The 27,648-nt window shown below is 37.2% G+C and overlaps 1 protein-coding gene across 4 annotated transcripts in view; it reads right to left on the bottom strand.

Moving 5' to 3' along the window:
* Positions 1-27,648, bottom strand: part of Grm1 (glutamate metabotropic receptor 1) — a 347,694-nt gene that overhangs the window by 91,106 nt on the left and 228,940 nt on the right. For all 4 annotated transcript variants that reach the window (XM_063233461.1, XM_063233463.1, XM_063233462.1 and 1 more), the window contains exon 3: positions 17,097-17,332. In XM_063233461.1, the coding sequence (XP_063089531.1) occupies positions 17,097-17,332 (236 nt within the window). The remainder of the gene's footprint in view (positions 1-17,096; positions 17,333-27,648) is intronic.

The following is a 27,648-nucleotide window of genomic DNA, read 5'->3' as shown; positions in this document are numbered from 1 at the left end:
CTCATCTGAAAAGGTCCGCAGGCATAGTTGTAAATATATTTACAGAGAAAAATTCAAAAGTGAGCAGCCTAGACTACAAGGAATGGTGATCCTTGGAGATTTAAAAAGATCAAGGCCCAGGGATTTAGCTCAGCAGCATAAGCACCTGCCTGGCAAGCACTAGGTCATGAGTTTGATCCCCGGTACCAAAATAAATAAATAAATAATAATAATTAATAAATAAAAATATCAATGGGCTGCCAATATTTGAGGGTAGGGAGAGAGCTCCTTCAGTCTTCAGAGAAAGCCTCCAGGGATACGTTTCAGAAGAGGATGGGAGGAGAATAGGAAAGAAGGGACCTTCCAGAGATTGAATGTAAGGGGGCTCATGTCCTCAACTGCCTACAAGTTTTGCCTTTCAAAGAAGCACAATTAAAATGACTTTTAAATCTTTTCGCAGACTATCTCCAGTGCTCTCCACAGTTGTCCACACAGGCAGGTCTGCAGCAGAAGAGACAGCCAGAGAAAGAGCTGTTAGAAAGAAGTTAGGAAAGGTAACTCCTTGTCCTGTCTAGATATTTAGTGTGGTAGAAAAAACAATAATGATCTGACACACATGGCCACATACAAATCCCTTAACCTGTGAATATATTAGTTTCATGGTAAAAGAAACTTTGAAGGGTGATTAATCTTCCCTTATGATGAGAGCATGATGCTGAATTATCTGGATGGACACAATTGAATCCCATGGATCCTTCAGTGCAGAGAATCTTCCATGGCCATGATCAGAGAAATGTGTGGTTGAGGAAGCAAGGTCAGGCACATGCAATGTTTCTTGGCTGTGAATACGAAGGAAAGTGGCCCTGAGTCATGGTGAGTGGATCATGAAGTGCCCTTCTGAAGTTAAAAAATCAAGGAAACAGGTAATGCTCCTAGGTCGCTTACTAAGAAATATAAACCTACTGACACTTCTACATTTTAGCCCAGTGAGAGTCATGTTAGACCTCTAGCATACAGCACTGCAATTCAAATGTGTGTGAAGTCATTGAATATACAGCAATTTGTTATAGCAGTACCAGAAAATTAATGCAGCTAGTAATTGCCTAATCTGGACATAGAGAAACATGGTTTCCAGCCACGACTTACTGGTTTCAGCATGCCAACACTTCAGTATGAAACAAGCCTACCAAGAAGTAAGAGATTGATTTAGCGTCAGCAATTGCTGAAGACTCATTAGCTGCCTCAGACGCCACAGTCTGAGCCAAAACATTACTAAGCTCTCAAATTGGACAGGGATAGATAGTTCCAAATTCTGAATTTTTTTGAAGTGTTAAATGGCTCATACATTTTAAGTTTGAAATTCTTCCTGTCCTTAAAATAAACATTTGGATCTGCTTCAGGGATTCTGATTCAACTGGTATGGAGTGAGTTTCAGATTGGTATAGGGAAGTACTTTTTTGAAAAGCTTTCCTGGTGATTTTAATAAACCATGCTTGCGAACTGTGTGCTCCAAAGAACAAGATTCTTATTTACAATATATCAGGGCTTGGGTTATTAATTTAGCCAAATGGACTAGATAATAGTATTGAGCTGATTGGAATAGTTCACCCTGATCTATCACAGGCAAGTCCACATTGATTTGATTTACTGGTATTTCTAGCAAATTTTAAATACGTGCTATCACATAGTTCCTGTGAATTCCCACAAAATTTCTGTAAGAATTTAGTGACACTCCACAAAGAGATTAATTAGTGGGTGAACAAAATGGTCACACTGACATAGAACCAGGTTATAATTTTAGTACATTCAACATTATTTCAGAGCTTATTGCTGTGGGTTTGACAAGAACCTCCTGAATTAAATATGACTCTTTGGTACATTACTGTGGTCTAGAGGTAAGAATCTATGCCTATAGCAGTTGAACTAGCACCATGTATACTATGGTGGGGAGTTTATATTACTGAGAGCTCTAAAAAGCTTGCCACCACTGATCTATACTGCAAGAGTAACTGGTGGAATGATTACACAGAGTCACATCTTACTCATAAAGCACAAGCATGTAGTGTGGGGTTTGTTTGTTTTCAGTAAAAGCAGTCACTAGATAATCTAACAGTAAGGAACCTACTCAGGAAGCTGTTCGAAGATGTGATAATCTTTATCCTATAGAATCCCACAAAGAAACACATTGTATAGGAATTTTGACCAAAGATTTGGCTCACAATATGGATGTAAAACATTCCCTTCATCTTACCTGTCATCTCTAAATGACAGAAATAATGGAACAATGGAACATATTCCTCAAGAAGCAGATAGGAATTTTACAAGTCCTTGAACTCTGATGAGCCATGTCTTCTTAGTGTTTGCTTCAATCAGATAATTCCATAATTAATAAGATCAAGAGGTGAATAAAAGATGTGAAACATTTACCTACCACATAATACAGACATTCTACTCCCAGTAATTAACCAGAGAATGAAATGGTATGTCTATGTTTGTACACTGATGTTGATAACAGCTTTGTTTTTCATAACAAAAATGAGAAAAAGCTTAAATGCCCATCACCACATGAATGGATAAACAAATTATAAAGCATGAAATTTACATACTACTACTCAGCAATCAAATTAACGATCAACAGAGGAAACATTATGAATCCTGAAAGAATTATGCTGAGTGAACGGAGGTCTATAGGTCAGTTTTCTGTCACTGCGAAAAAATACATGAGAAAACAAGCTAACAGTGAAAAGGTATATTTTAGTTCACAGCTTCAGAGGCATCAGTCCATGGTCATTTGATCCCTCACTAATTGTAGGTCTGAAGTGAGGCAAAAATTTTGTGGTGGAAGGCTGTACCAGAAGAGAGTTGCTCACTTCATGGGAACCAAGAAGCAGAGAGCCAGGGAAATCAAGAGGAAGGTATTAGGATACAGTCCCTAAAGACACATTTCCATTAGTCCTTTCCTTTGGCTAGGCCCCACCTTCTAATACTGCCATTCATCAAATTATGAATTTATCAATGGACTAATTCAATGATGAAGTCAGAGCCTTCAATGATCCAATCTCTTTTCAAAAGCCCATCAGTTGGCAACCATGCCTCTGGCACTTTACCTCTAGGCCTCTAGGGGATATTTTAGATCAAAGCGTAATGGAGAACAGAAAGAAAAGACAATACGATTCCATTTATATTAAACTGCACTCACAGAAATTGCCAATACACTGCAATATCTGAAAAAATGTATAGAGGGGTAGGAGAGAGGAATTTCACTGAGATACAGAGGAATGTGGGCAGTGATATACCCATTATCATAACTGTCATTATTTCTATAGATAGATAGACAGATAATTGAACTGTGACAATGCTAACCAATACAAAGCACAAATTGTCTTTCTAAAACAATTACATGGATTTGAGGTATAAAAATGGAAATAATTTGAGGTATCTAACACTTGTTTCGGAGATAGCCATTTTACTATTCTAGTTTTATATTATTGAATATATGCACATTTTTACGATGTCTGTAATCAGTTTCTTAGAGATTAGCCCAAATTTCATATATCACATTTATTAGTAGAATTGTTTCAATCCATTAGTAAATCAGTATTCTGCATAATGTGTGTGTTTCTGTGTGTGTATTTAAATGCTGCCTCATGTTATTTAGTCTTCCAGCTGAAAAAGCTTAAAAGAATGTATTTTAATGATTAAACTCTATTGCTAATAGAAAAAATAAGTGGAGATCGGAGAACATGGCGGACAGACAGCAGCAGCTACTGAAAGCTCTCTGAAAGGCTCGGCTCAGAGGCCAGGAATGATGAGGACTAAGGAGATACGAACCAGTAGAGATGTGCTCTGCTGACTCAGGAGCGAACTGGGCTGAGAGAATCCAACTTAGAATGCAGTCCTGGCGCTAAAATAGGAACAGAGAAGTCTCGGTGTGGAGGCTCGACCGCGCGCCATTGGAAACCGCGATTTGGGTTTCCCGCCGCCCAGCGGCTGGCTGCCTCCACAGCAGCTCGGCAAAGAGAGACGCGCCGAACTCTGGGAACGGGAGTCTGCGAATGGAGTCGGAAACAGGACGGACAAGGAGGAAAACTGACTGGTGGCGAGGTGAGCGAGAAACTGACTCCCTACCACAGTTTGACTCCAGCGGAGGTTTTTCTGGGCTCGGGCAGTCCTGTAAGAGCAGGGCACGGTGGCAACTCCAGCCGCACATTCCCCTCTCGGACGGGATTGGTGAAAGGTGCCTGGCCTGAGTGACGCTGCTGGCGGACTCCCTAGGCTGGCCTAACCCAGATCCCAGAGCCTGACGGTGGCCCGGAGGAGCGACCGACTCCCGCGTAGGCTGCCTCCTCCGCAACTCCCTGGGGCGCAGCGGTGGGCGGGAACAACTAGCCAGCGCAATTTGATCAGGCTGTGGCTGACAGGCAGGGAAGCCGGGCCTCCTATGTAAGATTGCATTTTATAAGGAACATAAAATATGGGGAAGGGAAGCAACAAAAAAGGCTCCTCGGCCCCCAATCCTGAGAATCAGGCAATAATGGACACCGCACCAATATACATTAAGCACCATCTAGAGAGCCTCATAGACCAATTCAGGAATGAAGTTATCAATGACCTGAAGCTAGAAGTATGCAGAATAGTTAGAGAAATGCTAAGCACCACCCAGGAAAAAGCAGATGGTGGAATGGAAGAACAGAAAAAGAGGGGAGAATTGCTTGATGGAGAAAACAGAGAAAGCATTGAGTATGTGAAGCAGGTTCAAAGGGACTATCAAGAAATTAAGAAGTCTATCCAAGACTGGCATAACAGCTTGAAAGAAACTAAGGACAGACTATCTGAATTGGAGGGCAGACTTGAAACATGGGAGAATGAAATGAAAAACTTCTTAAAAATAACAAAGAAACAAACAGCAATAATACAAAGACAAGAAGATGATAAGAGGAGCCATAACTTAAGGATTAAGAACATAAAAGAAGAAGTAGGGACACAAACAAGTGAACTACAAAAGCTACTCACAGAAATAATCCAGGAGAATTTTCCTAATTTAGCAAAAGGTAAAGATACTCAGATGTATGAGGCATACAGGACCCCAGCTACCTACTACCCTAACAGAGAAACACCCAGGCATATAATAATAAAAATTCCAGAAATTCAATACAAGAACAGAATATTAAAAGCTGTAAGAGACAAGAAACAGATCACTTACAAGGGAATACCCATCAGAATTACAGCAGATTTCTCTTCACAAACCATCAAATCACGAAGAGCATGGGGAGAAATAATTCAAGCTTTGAAAGATAATAATCTCCAGCCAAGATTGAGATATCCTGCACAACTGTCCCTGGAAATTGATGGAAAAACGAGGTGCTTCCAGGATAAAGAGGAACTGGGGGAATTTGCAACCACCAATTCAACCCTACAGAAAATATTGCAGGATATTCTAAAAAAAGAAAAATACAAAGAACCCAGAAATAGTGGCGGGGAGGCCACAACGAATGGAGCAGAGAACAAAATGAAGAAGACAAACTCACAGCTACTGACAGAAAAAGAGCTCTACAGAAATGAGACAGAGAAGATTGGATGATAGGAACAGCTTTTTTTGGAGAAAATGACATCTTAATAGGTAATGCTGATTTAGTACCATCTTGTTTTGAAGTCTCATCTAGCTTTTGTTCTTCTGTCTCCAATGGTCTAAACAGGTTGTATCTTATTGGATTTTGTTATGTACGATAGTATAAGCAAAAACCTTTTAAAGACAAGGAGATTATACAGAGACCATTGTTCATTTTCTGTTAGTCGATTCTAAATACTCTATAATGCTGTCATTCTCTTAAATGGTTTTACATTGTTTTGATATATTTAATGCTACAGTATATGAAGTTGTACTCAAGGACTTCAGGGAGGGAGTCAATATGGTAACTATTTTTGGGTCAGGATTATCTGGTGGTGAAACACTATTCTGCTTAAATGGTTATGTTTTGATCTGCCCTGTTTCGCTGTTATGCCCTCTTTTTTCTCAATCTCCACTCCATTATTTACTTTTTTATTTTTATCCATTTAATTAAAGGGAAAAATATAGCAGGATATAATATAGTAACCCACTTTGACTTTCTATTATCTCGATTTGAAGCCCTGTATTACTCCCACCATCTTGTTTTTGACTGAGGTTTCTCTATTCTGTTTTGCTGGATAGTATCAGGTTCGAAAGTTTAGGCATCAGCTGAGAAGATAATGAGATTCATTATAACGCCCATTCTCGTTGACTTTTATCTACTTTTGAAGACCTACAATATCTCCAATGTTTTGGTTTTGTCGGTTTTATTCTTTACGGTTTTGTTCAATTGTATTACAACTAATGATATAGGCAATTCTATTAGAAATAGCGGGAGGCATTATGGTAACCATTGTTGATCACCTTGTATTATGTTTTTATATTATCTATTGTGTCCACCCTTTTGACTTGACCGATTCTGTTCTGTTATGTCACATTTGGTTTTACTCTCTTCCAAAAAAGCAATAAGAACCGTAGGAGCAATGAAACCCAAAATGTGTAATAGTCACGGTACAAAAGAGAGGAAAAGAAAGTGCTCTAAACTATAAACTGCATATATATTTAAATGTATAAGATAGAAAATGATATCACAGAGTTTTATTGGATCATTGAACAGATCTGTTTGCAGTATCATTGTTGGAATGTCCACTCTACAAGCTTTAATTTTGTGACTTGAACAATTATTTCTAAGATGGCAATATGTAATCCATTAACTAGTGATTTCCTACTGCGCATTTTTTTCTTCTGTAAATCTGTATAACTTGTACCCCTTCACTGTTTTTTTCTTTCTTTTCTTTTCTCCTTAAATAAAAATAAAATTAAAAAAAAGAAAAAATAAGTGTAATTATATTTTACTATGTAATGGGATTTAATAGACAGGTTTATGAGGTCAGAGACAGGAGAACTACCAACGGCCACCTGTGCCTTGGAGAGCTGAAGAATCCAGTAGCTGCTTAGCCCAAGAATACAGAAAGATCAAGCACATAAAACAAGTCCAAGGTCATAAGCCTAGAAGCTCTCTGGGGAACAGGGGAGCATCTGATATGAGTCTCCATTGGGCTGCTAAAGAAACTGGATCTAATACCCACAGTAGCAGCAGAATGAAGCTTCCACAAAAGCATGTTAACTTCCTTCTTCTTTCCCTATTCCTTCCAAGCCATAAGCCTATCGTTCATTGCCACTGGCAACGTGGCCTGGGTCTTCCCCCTCAGATGGCTTGCCTATATGTCATTCATCTCTGGAAACACCCCACTAACACACCCTGAAGTGTGCTTTCCTATTCTACTAGCTGTTTCCTAACCTCAACATATTGTGCCTGATAGTCACAATTCACTTTATCAACCTGACAACAAAACACATCTCCTTAAATCAGACAATAATCTAGTTCATGATGGGCAACTCAGGGTACATGAAAACTTAGTGTCCAGTGGTCAACATTCAGTCTCCAGGAAGGCACAGTTAGCAGGGAGGATGTTACTTTTCACAGAGAAAGTTGCTGTCTATAGAAAATTTCAAAGCCTACTCTAAAATCCTATAGGACTTCACTGCGATTCACCTGTGGGACCTGCCAGAGGCTCCTGACAGTATCCTTCTCTACTACTGATGTCTCAAATACCATTGGATCTGGTGGATCCTGTGGTTGAAGCAGCAGAGCAGCCTGCACAGCAGTCTGGACCTGTTGCAGAGGCTTCTCTTGTTGTGGACCCTTCTCAAAACTAGCAGCTTCCCATGTTGAATGGGCCGGAGCAACACAAACCCTTTGGGAACAAAATCAGTATTTAAAGAAAACCAATGGCGGCCTAAGGGTACAATTTATTGGAAAGGTGTTACTCAGCATGCATGAGTCCCTGGTTTCAATTCCCAGCACCACCAAAAGAAAAAGAAATCCCACTTCTATATCAACTCTTACGACACTAAAGCATGTGTGCATCTCTTTAAGTCTACCCTGCACTTAAAATGATGTGGGATAAGAGATCACTGGACCTAAACAGGCTACAGAGGTCTTTGTGGGATCCAGTTCACCCTATCTTGAATGCCAAATCTCTAGTAATCACCAAACTACCTGACACCCCATGCTAGTGTTGTAAGAATACATCAACTTCCAGCTGTTGTCGCCAGGCATTCAGAACGTTAACGTGAATTAGATCCCAGTAGGTACAAAAACAATCAAACTCACATTTATGAAACTAAAAACGCAAAACACAGCCTAGAGCAGTGCTGATCCATTCCATAAGTTTAAATTTTAAGAACACACCCATGTGGCTAGTGGCCACCTGAACTGATAGCATAAAACTGTTAGTAATAAGTAGACCAACTTTTATTTTTAAATGCTATTTTCAGAGCTTCATCTACACATGCTAACAGTGTCTACCTGTGAAATTATAATGTCCAGATGCAATAAATGATCAGATCATTTTAACTTTTCCAAGTAAACTTTGAAACATATTTCCAAAAAGCAACTTATCCACCATGTTTTAATAGCATACAACTCTCCTGTTTTGATGGTACCTGGCTCAGTTATAGCTGTGCTGCATTTTTAACATTTATATCTACACCACAGTTTCAAACTAGAATGGCTTCATTGTCTTGGATTAGAGTTCTCTAAATTATTTTTCATTATAAGATTTATGAAAAAGTTTTTGACCCACTAGATCTAAGGTACAATACTGTACAGTTCTCTCAGGAGCTGAAAAGACAGCATTCCAGCACTGGGTTGAGGAACTGAGTCCCTTAATTTAATTAAACTATTGTTTCATGTAAAAAATCATAGAAGACAGAAATCTTTCATCAGTTTTCTTCTATCACAATAAAGTTGAATAATAAACAACTCCTAAAGTTTAATGGCTTAAAATGTAAGACTTATTAGTTCACGAATCTTGCAGCCACCTGAGAAGTTCTGCTATTTGGAGTTGGACATGAGTGGTCTCAATCGGGGTAACTCATGTACCAGTAACCGGGTAGTGGATTGGTTGGAGGCTGGCTTCTCCAGGATATCCTCACTTAGGAAGGTATCTTGTCTCTGATCTATGCTATTTCTTAGCTTATAGAGATCAGCTTAGACTTTTACATATGGCTGAGACAGAGTTCCAAGAAACAGAACAGAGTAGGCCAAGCCACTTGAGGTCTAGACTTGGGCTAATAAATTGGAAACTCAATCAATATTTAAAAGGTAGAGGATAGGACCCTATCTCTTCATGAGGGGAGCTGCAGAGCCATGTTTCAAAGAGCACATATTCAGGGAGGGACGGACAAATGTGGCATCTTCCATAAACCTTAATGAACCGTGCCATGTTCTTGTTGAAGGGAATTATACTCCTCAAGAGTGTGGATTGGACCAAATTTGCAGTGGGAAAATAGAAATTTTTATTCCAAAACCCAGTGGGCTGAAGCAAACTGAGACATTTTATATCCCATCATAATCTTTAAAACTGTAATGGCCTAAATTTGTCTAACTTACTTGATTATTCAGTTAATTCAAAGTGGAATCTCCATAAAATTGGAAAGCTAATAATAAGGCTCCTATCAGTACCAATCTAAACATTATGAATGTTTAGATTCCCCAAGCTGCTTTGTAAGATTCCCTTTGCCTGAAAGTCTTATGTTGTATCTTGCCAGATATCTTAGTCTGTTGTATGCAGCTATCACAGAATAACCCAAATTGAGTAAATTTCAAACTACACACATGTATTTGGATCAGAGACCATGAAGTCCAGAATTAAGGAACTGCATATGGTGATCACCCTTTGTACTGCATCATCCCATGGTGTCTCCCAAGATGGGGAGGACAAGCAGACCTAAGAGTCAGACACAATGTAGACCAGACTTGAATCCTTTTATCAGGAGCCTACTTCTGTGGCAGTAACACTCCATTCATGAGAGCTGTTAATAATCCTAATTACTGCTCCTAATACCCATCACAATGACAGTTAACTTTCAACATATGATTTGGAGGAGAAATTCTAACCATAGCATCAGACTAGCTGTCATTATCCTACTAGTCACAAACTGTTGATGAGCATTACAAGTATGAGCCAAATTGTTTCATTATACCTTGGACAATAGCCAACTACAAGTATATGCTAGCTTTAAAAAGCATTGTGCCCATCTGTTTCTAAATGGTACAAATAATAGAGGAAGAAAACAAAATTATAGCTGCAAATTCATGGGTTATGAAAACAACTGATAAGAACATACTGACCCCAGTAATCATTTACAGTTTAACATTCTGGTTGCTATAGAAAGTATCAGTATTTTCATAATACAAAATAATTACAATATGTTTTTAAGAGACCCAAAGACTATCATGCTTTTAGACTAATAATTACATACATAGGAATCTATTGTAAGGGAGAAATCCAAAATTTTTAACAACCACCATGAAAGGGGCTGGGGATTTAGCTCAGTGGCATAAGCATGAGTTCGATCCCTGGTACCGATAAAGAGTCAAAAAAAAAAAAAAAAGAGCAAACAACCACCATGAAAATTCTTCACCCCATGTTTATTTTAATAAAGAAAACTGGAAATATCCTAAAATGTTCAACAATATAAGAACGGTTAATTTTTCATTGGATAGAGTGTTATAGAGCCCTATGATGGCTGTTCTAAAGTCATACAGAAATATCAAAAATATTCTAAGAAATCTAAGAAATTCTAATTCTTTCTAATTCTAAGAAAATTTAAGGTACAAAATTAAATCACACTATGATTATAACTATACAAACGAAATGGAAAAATCCATAAAGCATCATGCAGTGCTGGTAGGAGTTGTCTTTTGGAACTATATTTTCAAATGTCTTAGAACTGTTCACATCATTTGATTGAACTTTTGGAAATTTGATTCCATCTTGGAACCATAAGAAAATTATCTAAAATGAAAAAGAAAACTTGAGGAAGAATACATTTCATTATAGTACTACAGCATTGTTTTAAATGTGAAGGATCAAAAACTCCTGAATGTATAGGAAACATTATATAGATTAGTGTTTATTTGAAAAAGAGAAAACTATAAATGCATATGTTTAAGCAGTATATATATCTAAAAATCAATGAATAGAGTATTAACTATATGATTTAAAAGTAAAAAGAAAAGGAAAAGTTGCATGAAATAAACATCACCTGTTTACTTCAAAAAGGAGAAAAAAGAATTAAATTAAGAATTAAAAAGAAGGAAAAAGAATTAAATTGCATCTGTACTTAAATGCCCTGTCCTTGGCCCTCAAAAATACAACTACTTACATAGAATTTACACTATATGGATACTATATGTAATCTAGAGATTTGACTGAAAATATGTATTAAAATATGTGTGTTACATGCAATAATTCTTCATTGTATGCAAGAGACGAGTATTATCAGATATCAATAAGCACAGAGGAAGTCGTCTTAGAATCAATCCTTTGCGAATATCAAGGGACAAATATGTTTATAGATTGCAAAGAATTTTAAATGCATCATTGCACTGTAAAAAATCCACTTGCACTATTCCCCTGAATTCTGCCACAGTATCTGAGGGAGGTAGATACTGCTGTCATGTTGCTATTGCAGAAACTGAGATGCTGACATTGAGTAAGGTCACCCAGCTCATGAGGCTGGACACGGATCTGAATAATGTTTGCCTGAGTATAACTGAATCCATGTTGGATCCAAGGATTTTGCTTCCAAATGTTATACTCTGTCAGTTTCCAAGAATCCTTCTAATTATTTTCATCAGTAATAACAAAGCACTGTACCATTACAAACATGATACAGATCCCTCGAGCAGCTCATTCAGTTACTAGAAAAGTGATTTTGATTTGCTTTATACCTAATCTGTCCAGTGTCCTCTGAATGATTAAATTTTTAGAAGTTAGGCTTTGATATTTCAATGCTTTTTCGACACATTTCCAGTCCCTCAACTAATTAAGCAGTGATGCAGACTTTGCATGAAGTACTTTTTAATTAGCCACAGTGATTCCCAAATTACTCAGCCTTGGCTCAGGACCTTAGTATTCTATTTGGCAATCTAGTGTACATAAACTCTTTATTTCAATAGTACCATCTGAGAGTAAGCTCAATAAATGTTCCTATGGAAACAAATATCAATATCAAAACTTTCCAAAGCACCAGAAGTCTAAAAATGACTGACAGAATCAGTAGCTATCAAAAATCTGGGAAGGTTACTTCTACTTCACACTAATTGTAATTTACACTAAATTTTATAAATGTGTTTGCATATTCATTACAAGACTATAGAATTCTTTTGATATGCAATATTCTCAAGTGCATAAAAGTAATACAGGAAATAAAAAGTTTATCTTGTTTGTCAATAACATTGAAGGCAATTTCAAAGAAATGCAGGGAATAAATTTGAAGAGCAATGTAAATTTACATGGATATATGCATACAGATAGTATAGGTAAATATAAAATTCTAGGTCTTCAGAAGCAGAAAAGATTAATATATCTTGTGAATTCATTTCAACTAGAAAATTAAATAAGTGTCTGCCTTTTCCTGAACTAACAACACGAAGAGAAATGCTTTCTGAATTTGACATCAGAAAGAAATGCAAACATACCTGGGATATGCTAAATTTACTCTTACAACTAGCTTTCAGAGTCAAGCAAACTAGAAGAACAATTCATGAATTTTCAAGCAGTTATTTCCTGCTGTAAACATTAATCAACTGCAAGCTTTAACTTTGACATTTACATGTGCTGTGACAACTGAAAACTCAGAGTGTTAGTATGTATACATGGCTGCAGAGTTTAATGTTTTTGTGAGAGCTTGAATCACAAAATATTTTCCTAGAAATCCTTATATAAAAATACCAAAGCATGTTTAGTAAATAGCATTCTAATATTTAATAATAAATCACAATGACATGAATAGATACTAGATTTTGTCAAAGATTTTTTTCTGCATCTATTGAGATGATCATGTGATTTTTGTCTTTGTTTCTATTTATATGATATATTACTGCGTTCTGTCCTTTTATTGTTAGTCTATGAATTTAGAGGAGAATATGCTTCTGGTATGTAGCATATCATTGAGTATTAGCAGTGTTCCATGTGGCTAATCTATGTCTTTCCACTGGGAAATTGAGACCATTCACATTGAGAGTCACTACTGATAGATATTGACATATTCCTGTTAATTGTATTATTTTTGTTATGTATTACTTTTGTTTTTCTTTTTTCCTGTACCAGGGATCAAGCTCATGACTACCTGCCTGGAAGGCAGGTGCTTATGCCGCTGAGCTAAATCCCCAGCCCCACTTTTGTTTTTCTTCTACTTAACTGCTTACCTTTCCTGTTGTATATATTACATTAGACCTTTTGTCATTGTTAACTTCATTGTCTCTTTCTAGGATATCTTTGAGAATATTTTGGAGTGTTGGTTTAATGGGTATGAATATATTTATATCTCTTAATAATGGAACTATTATAACTATCTTATTTCTTGATCAATTTTAAAGAGCACTAGCACAAAATGTATCAGTGTGGGTAGAAAATTGTTGCCTTTTTTATACATTCAACTATTTTACCTTTAACAAAGGGGCAAAAAATTCACTAGAGAAAGATAGCCTTTTAATAAATGGAAAAACTGGCCATCCAAATATAGAAGACTGAATCTAGACCCACGTCTCTCATCATGCGTTAAAATCAAAATGAATCAATAGGTTAAATATTAAAGAAGAAATAACCTGCTCAAAGATAGAATGTGTAAAACCCCGGAAGCTATAGGTCCTCAAGGACTTTCTGAACAGAACTCTGGTTATGCAGGAAATAATATCAACAATCACCAAACTGGATCACATCAAATTAAAAACCTTCTGCACAGCAAAAGAAGCAACCGAGAGTGAAGAAATATCCTACAGAATGGCAAAATATTTTTGCAAGCTGTTCCTCAGACAGAGAACTAATACATAGAATAAATAAAACATAATAAAATAGACCCCCTAACTAAATGTCCCCAAAACGGGAATCTGGAATGAACAGACTCTTCTTGGAAGAAGTATATAAGGACAAATAAATACGTAAAAAAATTTAACATGACTGATCATTAAAGAAATACAAATTTAAACAGTTCTCACTCAAGAAACAATGGGCATCATCGGGAAATCAAATAATAACAAACAAAGTTGCAGGGAAAAAAAGGCTTCTCATTACTGGTAGAAATGTAAACTAGTAAAACCACTACGGAAATTAATACATTCCATTTGACCCAGCTAAATTCTTTTTTATATCTCTTCCCTCAAAGAGTTAAAGGCATCATATTACTGAGATACACCTATATCTATGTTTATGGCACCACAATTCATAAAAGCTAAAACTGGAAAGGAGCCTACACATCCAGCAACAGATGAGTGGAAAATGTAAATGTGACATTTAGGCACAATGGAGTACTACTCTGCCAAAAGAAAGATAAACGTGAGTCATTTTTACAAAAATGGCTATACCTTGAGACCATAATGTTAAGTGAAATAAATAAATCTGAACTAAGCTTAAATATTGCATAATTTGTCTTCTATGAGAAACCCAAATTATAAAAAAAGAGGACATAAAAAATACATAGGAGGAATGGACATACTTTTCTATCAAATAGAAAGAGGACCAACAGATGGAGGAAGAGGAAATGAAGGGAGAGAAAGAGAAAGTAATAAGAATTAAAATGTGCTATGCATGTGCACCATCTCCCCACAAGGAATGTAAACATTATGTACTGAAAACATGTGCTAACAATTTGTAAAAAATAATGACATTGTGACATAGGACACTAAGAAATCTCAAACTTAACATATTCAAAATTAACCTTGCATTGTTATCCAAGCTGCATTTGTTTAAGTCTTGCAGGTCTTAGTCAGTGATGGCATCATATTTCGAATGGTTCAAATCAATCATTCTGGATAATTTTATCAACAAACCCCTCAAACTCTTACTAAAAATAAAGTCAGCATTCGACCCTTACCTCCATGTTCTTGCTTCTACCGTGGCTAATCCCCTCCACTGTCTTTTGCACACTGGCCTTGTCCCTCTTCCTGCTACTTGGGTTTTTTCTTTTTCTGGTTGTCAGTGTGCCCACTGGCTCCAGCGACACTGGCCTGCTTCCTCTTCTCCCACTAAACTGGGCAGGTGTGTCCAGTGCTGATCCTTATGCTTGGAAATCTCTGCTAATCTTAGGACAGTGCACTCTCTCTTTGACTTCGTGTCTTTAATCATCTTCTCACCCAGGCTTTCTTTTTCATGCCTTTGTCTCAACTGCTCCCTACTCTCATTCTTAACTTTCTTGATGGCTCTTGTGATCAAGTAAGTGAAAACACATTTTCCTGAAAGTTTTGCTATTTCCCCACTCTGAAATATAGGGGTCTAAAATAAAACCTTATATACATTAGATGCTTATTAAATATTTGTTGAATGTTGAATGAAAGAAATAGAATTCATTTAAAAATAAGAGCCCTTAATTATAAAAAGAATTCTACACTATAAGAAAATATAAATTAAATGATCAATTAGCTATCAGGAATGATTAACTCCCAGAGGTTGATGTTGTGAGGGTTCTTTGAGAGAAGGAATGGTGTTATTAAATGCAGTCTAAACATATTCAGTCATTATATTACACAGAGATGTGGGTTCTAATTCTATTGTTGCCATCGATTTGGTGAACCTAGGGAAACTATTACCTCTGTTCTACCTCAAGATCAGTAAGACTCTCCTACATGACTTGTTGCAATCATTAACTTCTTCGGGTCTCTTAGAAGCCCATGGAAAAAACACATATGTGCAGAGGGAGGTTGGATATTTAGTGCCTAATTCCCCTTCATTTTGCTTCTCCGCGGGATTATATTCCCTTTTGCCTAGAAGCCATACTGAGGACTTGTAAAACCCTACATTGAAAATAAATACACACCCAGTAATTTCTCAGGGAAGTCTGCTAAACTTTACCAAGTCAGACATATATTTCGCATTTATACTTATTGATATTTAAAAGACTTATGTAACATCAATATGTGACTATTATTGAAGAAGTATTTTATATGAGCAGCATTATTCTTAACTGCTGTATAAAAACTCGTTGTCTTTGGTTATTTATGTTTCATGTGAATGACATGATCTGTTTCAATTGGCCCAAAGAGTCTACAACTTCCTCTAGGTTAAGAATTATAGGTTATACATTTCTTTGTCCCCTTTTCTTCTGAATACAATGTTTTATACATGCTTATGATGTAAATGAATGGATTATAGGACCTTCTAAATAACTTCAGTCCAGCCTAGACAAGAAGTAAATGTCGTAGCATTGTTAAATAAAGCAAATGAGGTCATGAGAAGAGACCATAATCTGTGTATGGGTAGACCAGGGCACTATATGATTAATTCAGTCTGAAAAACTGGCTTCATATAGTACTATGAGAGATCATAGGCAATACTAAAAATTGACCAGGGAACACAGTGCCCTTATATAGTAATGATGATGCTCCAAAAGTTATGTAGATGCTAATGCTTATGAAAGTTACATAGCAATGATAATGCTCATCAGTGTTAAGGAGTTCAAGGTCACTGTCTGGCATGGTATTAGTGAAGAGCATCTCTACAGTAGGAATCATCGTTCTGGATAACATATAAGGGTACGATTTCTTGGCACCTATGTCCACAAACACCAATGCAATGGGGTGCTCTACAATGCTATCACCTCCTCTTTCCCTGACTTGTAAATTAAAGCAACTCACAAAGGAAAAAAGAGCCAAGCCAGTGTGTCTTAGTTAGGCCTCTAGCCAGAACCTCCTACATACTTACACAATGAAAGGAAATCTCTCTGGTTTGAAAAATAGATATGTGACTTCTCAATTTTATTTGCAACTAATTATATTATCTCTTTATCACTTGTCCCACCAGAAATCAAAGCGGCTTTTCTGGAACAAGAACATGAGTCCCTGAAGGCAAACATGCTTTTACTTCATTCTATTTTATTAGAAGGGCTATGTTATCTTTTTAGATCCTCAACCCTAGCACCTTCTTTTCTCAATCCACAATCAGAAATAGAGCCAGAGACGATGACTAGAGCTGTGAGCTGTTGTTTCGTGAATAAGAATTACCTGTGCAAATTCTTTTAAAGTTGGGATTTTCCAGAATGTGTCCTGGTAGGCGGCACTGGAAGCGGTGTTGCCAGAACTCAGGAAACCAGGGATTCCTCGTGTTAGTATCCAGCCTTAGCTTCAGGAAATAATCATCAAATGATCTGACCTCTGGAGACTGCAGCTTTATTGTGATTCCCCCGTTCGCTTCCACCTCATAGCCTTCAATGACTTCATCTCTGTCTGCCCATCCATCGCTGGAAAATACAGGGATCAGGGTAGGGAGAGAGAAAGACAAACATCTCACAAATGGAACTCAGAGTTAGACGTGAATGAAACAACGCAGAAAGTTTGAAGTCTACTTTAAGTCAGCATTACTATCCATCAATGTTTCTCTCTCTGGTAGAAAATGGAACATTCTGTTTGTTCTCTATACTAGTGACAGAAATGATAAAGTTCATGACAATTTTAAGAACTAAAGCTCACTGAGCATTTACTAAATGTCAGTCTGTGCTACTTATTTTTATAGTAAATGAGCATGTTCGACAGCTAGCTAATGTCTTGCTGGGTCCAGGCAACCAGGTCCCCATGTCTAGTTCTCTGCACCGCTGAATCACAAAGTCTGTCAGTCACTGCCCTGGTCACAAAAATAAAACCTAGGCATTTAAGGCCTGCACAATAAGACCTCAGCAAGGTTTCACAACTGTAATCAAGATCATTATATGAGCGGTATTATTTGTGGTAGAAATTTGATTTCACTCTGGAACACACCAAGCATAGTATTTGCTCCTGGGACATTATTCAGAATTACCTCCCTTAGGAATGACTAGAGTGTTTTTCTAAACCGATTTCAAAATAACAGTATTAATGTAAAATAATCTCAACTGAAGTGAAAAAGAATTGTCTTTCTCACTTAATGGGAGTTCACTAACATTTTATTCAGTGGGTTAGAAAGTTTAAAAGGTGATTGTCTCCCAGAACATCCAGAGTTACTATGAGAGAAGGAACACTGATTTAATTCAGTTGCACATGTAAGTTGCATCTAAGAGAGTAATGAGGAAAAAAGCTGTACCAGAGTTGATCAAGATTATTGCAAAGATAAAAACAAACAAACAAAAGAACCACTGAACTCCACACTGCTGAAACCAGACATGGAAGGATTTTTTAGCACTTGGGAGAGCTAGCAAGCTAGCAAGTATTGGAGGATGTCAGTGAGGAAGCTGGTCACTGTGAGGAGTCGTCTGTGTCTCCTACTTGTCATGGCTGTAAACTGGTCTTCTATAATCCCACAAAAGTAGGGGGAAATGGGGTTTGCAGTCATTCTTGATTGTTAAATTTCAGAGGAATGGCTCTAAGGTCCTTGAGAAAGACATCCTTGATTGTAAAACTGGCAAGAGGCTGGAAGAAGACTTACATCTCAAAGGAACAGAGAACAAAATCACAACTGCAAACTTTTCAAAGTGTATGCTCTACAAAGGAAGGAGTCAGGGAATCACAGCTAGGAAGAATTCTCTCTAAATTTTAGCAAACTTGTGGGGAATGACAGGGCCATTTCGGTCATGGAATATGTTTGTCCTTCTGCACAGAAGAGTGCCCTTCAGTTAGTGAATATAACCACATAGTCTGCGCCAAAGACCAGTGAATGCTCGTGTGATTCTAAATCCACTAGGATAGAAACTAAAACTTGCACAGATTTTTCCTCCTTCCTTCTCTACTTTCTTCTTTCCTTCCTCTTTTCTGCTTTTCTTCCTTGTTTCCCATTCTCCCTTCCTCCCTCCTTCCTTTCCTTCTTTTCTTCTGGTTTTGCATAGCACTTACCATGATCCTCTGCTATGAATTCAGCTGAGAACAAGACCCACGACTGTATGTCCTATGACGTTACATACTTATGAGGGGGAAAAAGGCACTGAGCAAGAATTACAAATCCTATGAAGTTAAAGTGGATGTTACAACAATGAGGGTGGTGTCCAGAGTTTAATTTACTCTGATGTATGTTTATACATGAGTGTTGAGTCACAGCTTCCTTAAGAAAGTGAGGCATGACCTTAGATTCAAAGGAGGGGTGCCATTTGGAGAAAAGGAAGAATTTACATTGATGTAAATTAACATATAAGGAATATATGTAAATTATATGTAAAATATATGTAAACTGGTAAATCAACATATAGAAAGAGCACACGGCATACTTAAAGAATATAGAGGTAGTAGAGCTGCCACACCAGTGAGAAGTGTGGCATGAGATGGAAATGCGGGCATAAATCCACAGTCTAGAAACCATGCACCCGAGGACCAAAGTGTGGTGAACCTGTTACTAACAAGGTCACTGTGATCTATTCTTGTACGGTAAGTGTCCTGAGAGTTCTTGGCTCACCTCTGCTCACCCTCCTGGAGAGTCCTGGAGAGTTCTGGAGAGACCTCACCACCCTAAAGAGTCCTTTTTCCACCATCACTGAATGTGATGGCAAGCAGCTTGGTTATAATAGAAGGACTCTTCATCCTTCTATTTTCTCAGTCTACTGAGAAAGGGTCAACCTAATTTGGGGATTTACATTGAAACTTATTTATATCACAACTACGTCTACAGCAATTTGAAGATTTAAACTATGGTTTATGTCATGCTCAAAAGGAGGATAAAAATAGAGGCCAGTTAAGTTTCAAGAAATTCTGCCTATAAGCAAATGTTTAAAATCAAAATGATATCATTTGAGAAAATAATTACTTTTTGATATCCTTAATAGTTTAAAAGTGTTTTGTGCAAGGATGTTACCTTTTTCATTTATAAACACTACAAAAAATCATATTTTTTAAAAAATGTGTGAGTTCTTCATGATACATATCCACTTTTATTTCTTTTTTTCTTGTTTCTCTCTGAATCAAGCTCAGTTTTGTAAAATCCAGTATCAGGTATCAATGCTAGAAGCACAAAAAGAAGTATCTTGCCTTTGGGCTAGCTAACAGAGAAGTGCAAATCCCAGGAGAGAAGTTTGTTTGTGAATATATAGACAAACTGAAAGCTAAACACTGGAGCCCTAAGTCCCCTTCACCACTGATCAAACCTTGCACCCTCACAGACACTTTCTTTCCAGAGGTTACTGCTGGTATTAAACTTGGGAGTCATTGGTCCAAGGAGAACTGGGTATGATAAACCAATGCTACGTGTTTATATTTTAACTTGTTTCATCTGTTTATCACTTGTCAAAAGCATTTATGGAGAATGCTCCTTATTTGCATTAGGATTTCATATAGCTATATTATTTTGGTGAATTCTTTGTGAAGCACACTGTACAATAGAGACCCGGCAGCCAATTTGATTTCTGATTCAAGAGCTTTCTTAGATGAAGGTAGTGGGGTGGATTGTGCTCGAACTGAGATGACTTGTAGGCTCCTAGCTGGCCTCTGGGGTCAGGAGTGAATCCAGCTGTGCTGAGTGGTGACCAGCCCCAGGCAGTGCTGGACTCTGTGAGGCCGTTCACAGCCTCTGGCAGCCCCTGCCACTCCATCTGTTTCCCAATTATGAATTCTTTTTCCTGGTTGGCATCTGGAAATATAGCCACACACTGTGGAGGAACAGGTTGACTGTGTAACAGGAAGCTACATGTCTTAAATATTTCCAATTAATCACAAGAAGCTTTATTTCCTATTTGCCTCTTAACAGTTTTGTACAGCAACTCTTCAAAAGGCTTTTCTTTTCCCATAAAATCATTGCTCTCTTCCTCATAAAATTTCATTTTCCAGATCTGAGTAATTATGTAAGATTTTTCCTACCTAATAAATGTTAATATCAATAGCAATAAAATACTATTTCTAATTCCATCAATTATAATTTAACAAGAGTCACATGCACATTACTTTTGGGGCTTACCAGTAAAACTATTTTAACTGGCAAATAAATGTTATAAGAAGTAATAAATAGTATAGTATTAATATTTTAGGTCTGCACAACTGTTTTAAGAAAACTTATTCCCATTCAGTGAAAATAATTAGAGATACTAAAGCAACTTTCATTTAAAGTACTATGAATTCAAGGAATTATTATACCTAATAATAATCTATAATTATTTTAATATATTTAGGAGATCACTGTATAATCAGGAAAAAAACAAAAACATAAAACAATGATTTCAAAAGCACAAACAAGCAAAAGTATGAATTTCTATAATTTACAGAATGAAATATATCCACAAAAGTTGGCACAGTGCAACATCACGTAATTTAAATGTCAATTCTGAGAGATTTCAAACATTTCAGAATGCAATGTTTTCAATAATGGTTTAGACTCATTTTATTCATTTGATAGATAAAAATAAGTTTACTAATTAATTCAGCAACAAAAAAATATGCTCTTCAATTTTTTGAGCTTACTTCCTGGAAGTTTCCAAATCATGATGCAGGAAGGGGGGAGTAGGAAAGAACTGCAGTGGATTTTCTGAGATGAGGTGTAAGTCAGACCAAGAAAGGTTCAGAGGCCAGAAGGCACAAGGCAAAGGAATAGAGAAGACAGAGCTACACGAGAGAGAACAATGGTATTTGGCTGAATATTTGTCACTTGATTCATGTGTGATGAAATGTTCTAAGCGGTACTAAGGAAACAAGCACAAAAGAATTTTAAGGAATAGTGCCAGGAGACCTTATGGTGCTAGGTAAAGCTAGAAGAGAAAATTGCATATGTTATGGATTAAAAACTGGTGCTCAATTTAACGACATCTGAATTAAATCAGCATGGTGCTGAACATAGATGTTCCACCTGAAGAAAGTTGCCAGCAAAAATAGAGAAGTGGAGAAGGAGAAGCAAGATGTTGGTGGTTCTCCTATTTGTTGCTGTTTGAGCCATTGGTTCTCCTGAAGGAGCTCACCGTGATTAGCTTCCTCATTGAGAGTTCAACCATTGTCATCAAAGGAGCTCAGGACCTTGTTGGTGAGAGTGGCTATGGTTCACTTTGGGGGAGCTCTGGTCCTTACATCGAGCATCGCTTCCTGGCTCCAGAGGGGAAGACATGTGCTGTTTAATCTCCAGGAAAAACTCATCATGCTGGCTTCCTAGCATGTACTCGACTGTGCTTATCAGAGGAGCTTGTGGCCTCCGTGTCGCTAAAGATGGCTGTGGTCATTTCAAGACAGCCCTGGTCTTTATTATGAGCATGACTTCTCAGCTCTAGTGTAGAACCCTCAACCTACCAGCACAGCTCCTTCACCCTGCTGGCATAGACTTCCTAGCTTCCACCACTGACCTTTCTTTGGGCCTTCCCAGCACAGATCCATAAAAGAGACTGGCGTGAGTCCTTCTTGTGGGCTCTGGACCTCCAGTTGGATTTGTAGGAGCCATTGTCATGAGCTCTGAGTCTTCATCTGGACTCATGCAGGACATTGTTGTGGGTATTCTATGTTTTCAGGGTTGTGGATAGATTTCCTGCACTTTATTGTGTTAACTCTGGGTGACCATCATAAAATAATATTATAGGGTTGAAGATTTAGCTCAGTAACCTAGGCACCTGCCTGGCAAGCCTGAGATCATGGTTCAATCCCCAGTACCACTAATAAATAAATTATTAATTAATATTGAAAATTCTGTGTCCTGATTCTAATTGTTCTCCTCACAACCCCTGACCACAACAGCATATTTCACAGAAAACTGATCAAAGTACAATACAAAGAAGTATTTGCCTTAGTCATATGAAAAAATGTGCCCCAGATTAAATAAATGATGCACTGATCCTAACAAACCAAAAAGTAGGATAGGAAAAAAATTAAAATAACATAACTCTTCCAAACTAGCTTAATGTTCAGAAATATGAAATAGTATCAAAAAGGTAAAATTCATAATGTCTAAAATTCATAAAATTCTAATCCAAAATTACCAGACATATAATCCATATATGAAATGATGGGGAAAGAGATACTCAAGTGATAATTTTGATGAATTATCATACAGTAAAAGTAAAAGATCTTAAAGAATCATGTGATAAAATAACACATAGTAAAACTGTTTGCTCAAAAAAAAGCATTTAGTGGGCAAAAAGAAAACTTAAGCTGAGATTTGAACTATGTGAAAGCAGGAGTCATGCCAAGGTCAGAGGAAAGGAGGCTGTAGGCAGCTACAAAGACAGAGACAAGAATCAGTGCTGGGCATTGCCCTTTGCCAAGGCATAACTCAAGGCTCAATGTGTTTATGCTCACCAGAACACAGTACATTTGGACAGATACTACTATGCTACAAGACTGTTCTCCACAGAGGCCGTACTGGGAGGTGGCAGGGAACTTTAAGAGGTGAGGCCTTAGTAGGAAGTACTTAAGTCAAATGTGGGTGTTTTCTCACAAGGGATTTGGAGACTCTGATCCTCTCTGGCTTTCTGCTTTTCTATGTAGTCTGTTTTACTATGTGTGTGTTCTACCCAACAGTGACACAGTCAAGAAAGGCCCTCACTAGAACTCAGCCCATGCCAGCACCATGCTCTCAAACCTCCAAAATGGTGAGCTAAATACTCCCTTTTCTTTTGTTATGGTTGATATATTGCATCAATTTGAGAAGTTTAACTAAGAGACTCAATAGGGAACCAGGATCCTTACTTTGTAAATTTCCTCATCCTGTGCTAGAAACAGGCACAGAGGTGGTGTGAGTGTCACGCCTGCCCGGAGGGAGGGGAGTGGCCTGCATACAGTAGAAGAGAGGAGAAGAGGCCTATCCTCTCCCCCTTTTTTTTGTTCTGGCAGCTTTTGCTTGCTGCTGTCTCTAAGTGTTGCCCCTGTTCCATGCCACCCTGTCTTGGAGCCAGCTGATTATGGACTGAAATCTCTACAGTGAGCTAAATAAACCTCTTCTTCTTTATTTTTCGGTGCCTGGTATTTTGTCCCTACAATGAAAGAAAGGGAACCACAACATCTTATAACACTAGCCTGCCTTGGATATTTTATTATAGAAATAAAAAATAGGTTAATACATACATATTTTTCAGGTATTATTCTCTAAGATATCTTAAATTTTTGAAGTGTGTCACAGAAGTTTTTAATCTTTATTAGAAATCAAAGATGATAATTTTATAAAGTAGGTGGTTTTATTCTGATAATTTGGATTAATGAGTCTCCTCTGAGATCAAAGCTAGAGTTGAGGCCACTTAAAAGCAGCTGCAGGTTTTTTTTAAATGTACCTAATTTAACAGACTCTCTTTTATGTTCTCATGAATTCAGAAACACCTCCATTTTCATACACCTCAAGGAGATATCCTAAGTTATTTCCATGGGCAAAAAGTTAAATCATATTCTAAGATAATTGCATATGGTCCCCAAGCTATCTTGAGTTGTTGACAACAGTTGGCTATAGGGTTCCACAGGTCATCACTGACCCAATATGAGATTTAAATTCTGAAAGCTTTGAGTAGAATTAGAAGCTTTAGACTCTAGCTTCACTTGCATCAACATTGAGTCCATTCACTACTAAATTGTGGATCCATCACTGAAATTTCCATTACCACCTAGTTTTAGTGATCTCTGACTCTAACGAAATCCTCAGGTTGAGAAGAGGGCTCTAGCTGGAGTCAGTGTCCTGGACTCAAGAGCTTACTGCATTTCTGTGAAAGACAGAAAAGACAAGCACTCTGGTGAACACAGTACATATTCTCACTCTTAAGTACCTTAATGTCACATACTACAAAATCAGATCAGTGCACATGGATACGAGGCTGGTAGTTACCATGCATAATGAGTGAGCAGTTCACAAAATGAAACCAGGGAGTGAGTGAGCTCTAAGAACAGTGTGTGACCCGTCAGTTTCTTGGGTTACAGAGTCACCGTAATGGACAAAATGAAGCCTCTCAGCTGAGAGGCCTCAGGCAAGAAGAACAATTTTTCAGAACTACAGCAAACATAGTGCTGTGTCTTCAGTAACTATGGGAGAAAGGAATGAAAGGAAAAATAGAGGGAAGAAGAGAAAGAAAGATTAAGAAATGAGCATATGGGGCTCACAGAGGCCAGGAAAATCAGGAGGACTCATGGGCAAGGCTCATTTTCTAGCACTGCGTTCTTACATTCTGAGATGATAACCAAGTTGTTAGAAAATCTCCTTTTTAAAAACCGATTTATTTTTTCAACTTGAACAAAAGGTCAAAGCACAGCAGTTTGTGGCTTTTTGAAAGTGAATCCAGTGGTTTGGCAACTCCATTAATGAATTCCCTTAACAGACTGACATACAAATTATCTTCACTTTTAATTTCTAGATCCCATTAAGTGAAGAAAAAAATGACCTTTTCAGCTTTGGGTCAATAGCAAAATCGCTTGTTATTCACCGCTGATGTCCAAACTATTCTTGAGTTTTTAAATTAAAAGTAAATTTTTAAAAAATGTGTCCAAAATTATCACAATGTGTTTAATTAAGTTAATCTAGCTATTCCCCTTACTATGATTATCCAGAAATAAATTCTCAGATGCTACAAATGGTAAGAGAAATCAAAGTCATCAGGACTAGGCCTAAGGCGACTCAACATAGCCCATCAGGCTTGGGTATGCAATGGAGCCTCTATGGAATTGGAAACAAGTTCTAACATCCATGTGCTGATGGAAAAGATAATTTCATGACCTATGTGAGTGAGAGTCAAAGCTGCAGCCCCAGCAAAAACCTGGAATATTAGAAGTCCTCCAAATCCAATAGAATAGGACTAAAAGAGATGCTTATCGCTTGCAGAGGCTTAAAATTAACCTTATGACTAGTGTAGAAAAAAATAATAAACTCACAATACACATGCGTGATGTGTGAATTTAAATAGCCTATGTGGTTGTTATAAGTTAGATCTGAAATACCCTGAAAGACTCATGCACTTGAAACTTGGTCCCAGCCCAGGGAACTGTTGGGAGGTGGTACAAACTTTAAGTGGTAGAGCATAGGGAGACATTTAGGATAACAGGAGCAATGAGGGCATGTTCTTGAACAGGACTAGAATGCTGTGACTCTCTCCTCCTCTTCCTCCTCTCCTCCCTCTTCTCCTCCCATTCTCCTCTTTCTCTCTCATCCAAGCCATGAGGTGAATGCTTTTGCAGCATTTCACACTCCTACACTCACACTGTGTTATGCCACAGAAGCCCAAAGTCAGTGGACTTACTGATCTGAGACTGAAACTTCTAAAACTGAGGACAAATAAACCCTTGCTCTTTATAAGATGATTATGTCAGATGATTACACTGACATGGGTTACAGAGTCACTATGATGGCTAACATGAAAGTCTTAGCTGAGAGGCATCGGGCAAGAAGATAATTCTTCAGAACTACAGAGAATATAATGCTATGTCCTTAGTAACTCATGCGCTAATGGAATGAAAGGAAGAACAAAAGGAGGAAAGGAAAGAAAGGTTAGGAAATGAGCATATGGTTATAAAGATGATGAGCAAAGAAATTATTATGGAAGTCTTGCCTAACACTAGTGAAAATTCCTAGAATCCAGATAAAATGCCTCACCAAGTCAATGTTTAAAGACCCTTTCACAATCTAGAGAACTTTGAATATTGATCAAATGGAAGCAGGTAGGAGGGAAGGAGTAACAGGTATAAAATCCAGTTAGACAGGAAGAAAAAGCCCCAATGATCTGTTGCACAGCACGATGAGCTCAACAATAGTAATGTATAGTATATTTCAAAACTACTAAAAATGAGAATTTTAAATGATGTCATGACAAAGTATTGGTAAGTCTGTGTGGTAATACATATGATAAAAAGTCTGATTTAATCATTCACAGTAGACATATGTAAGCAGCATCACACTGACCCTCCAAACTATACACAACTTTTAATTCAAAATAAAACAAAATGAAATAAACTTACTGAGATCACACATACAAATACACATACCCCACAGAGGTAAACTAACATCAGATCCACAAATCGAACAAATTTTGTTGATAAAACAGTTATCCTAAAACTAGACTGAAAGAACTATTGCAAGGTTTAAGAAATTTATAAAACATAGTGATATGAAATAGCTGATAAGCAGATGAACAAACATCCTCTTCTCTGCAAAATGGCAGAAATAAAACTAACATTCTTTAACAAAGCTCCAAAGTTCAGTTCCTGAAGAACTGAACAGAGGCAGGAAGTAAGGAACGCATTGTAAATAATAAGCAAGAAATAAGGTAAACTTACCAGAATTACAACTAAATTCACCAGATTAAAAAAGAGATCTTCTACTGACTTAAAAGCTCACAAATAATTATAACTTGTTTTTAATGGATTCATCTAAAATACTTGCACACTAAGAAAGTAAAAGAGGATTTTAATGTAAGATACAATTTATATACAAACACAACTCCTTATTGGGAATAAAGAGAATAAATATATCAACCGGTAGAAGGTAAATTGGTACAAACTTATCGTCCCTGTGTGACTCGTTGTAGGCTACCATAATTTATTAAAGTACTACTAGCTCAAATTGGCAAAAATTTGATAGAAATACAGGAAAATTTATCACAACTTGATTAAAGTGATGAACCTATATAGATTATAATCAATCAAAGAAGTGAATATGTAAACATTTTTAATGACATGAATAGAAATTTTTAAAAATAGCCTGCTTAATAAGGCAAGCATCACATATTTT

The sequence above is a fragment of the Cavia porcellus genome, unplaced genomic scaffold, assembly GCF_034190915.1.
Source record: "Cavia porcellus strain 051 isolate PalLab524CR breed Dunkin Hartley unplaced genomic scaffold, mCavPor4.1 scaffold_22, whole genome shotgun sequence".
Lineage (NCBI taxonomy): Eukaryota > Metazoa > Chordata > Mammalia > Rodentia > Caviidae > Cavia > Cavia porcellus.
The sequence above is the reverse complement of the archived record's forward strand: the minus strand, read 5'-3'. Positions and strand labels throughout refer to the sequence as shown.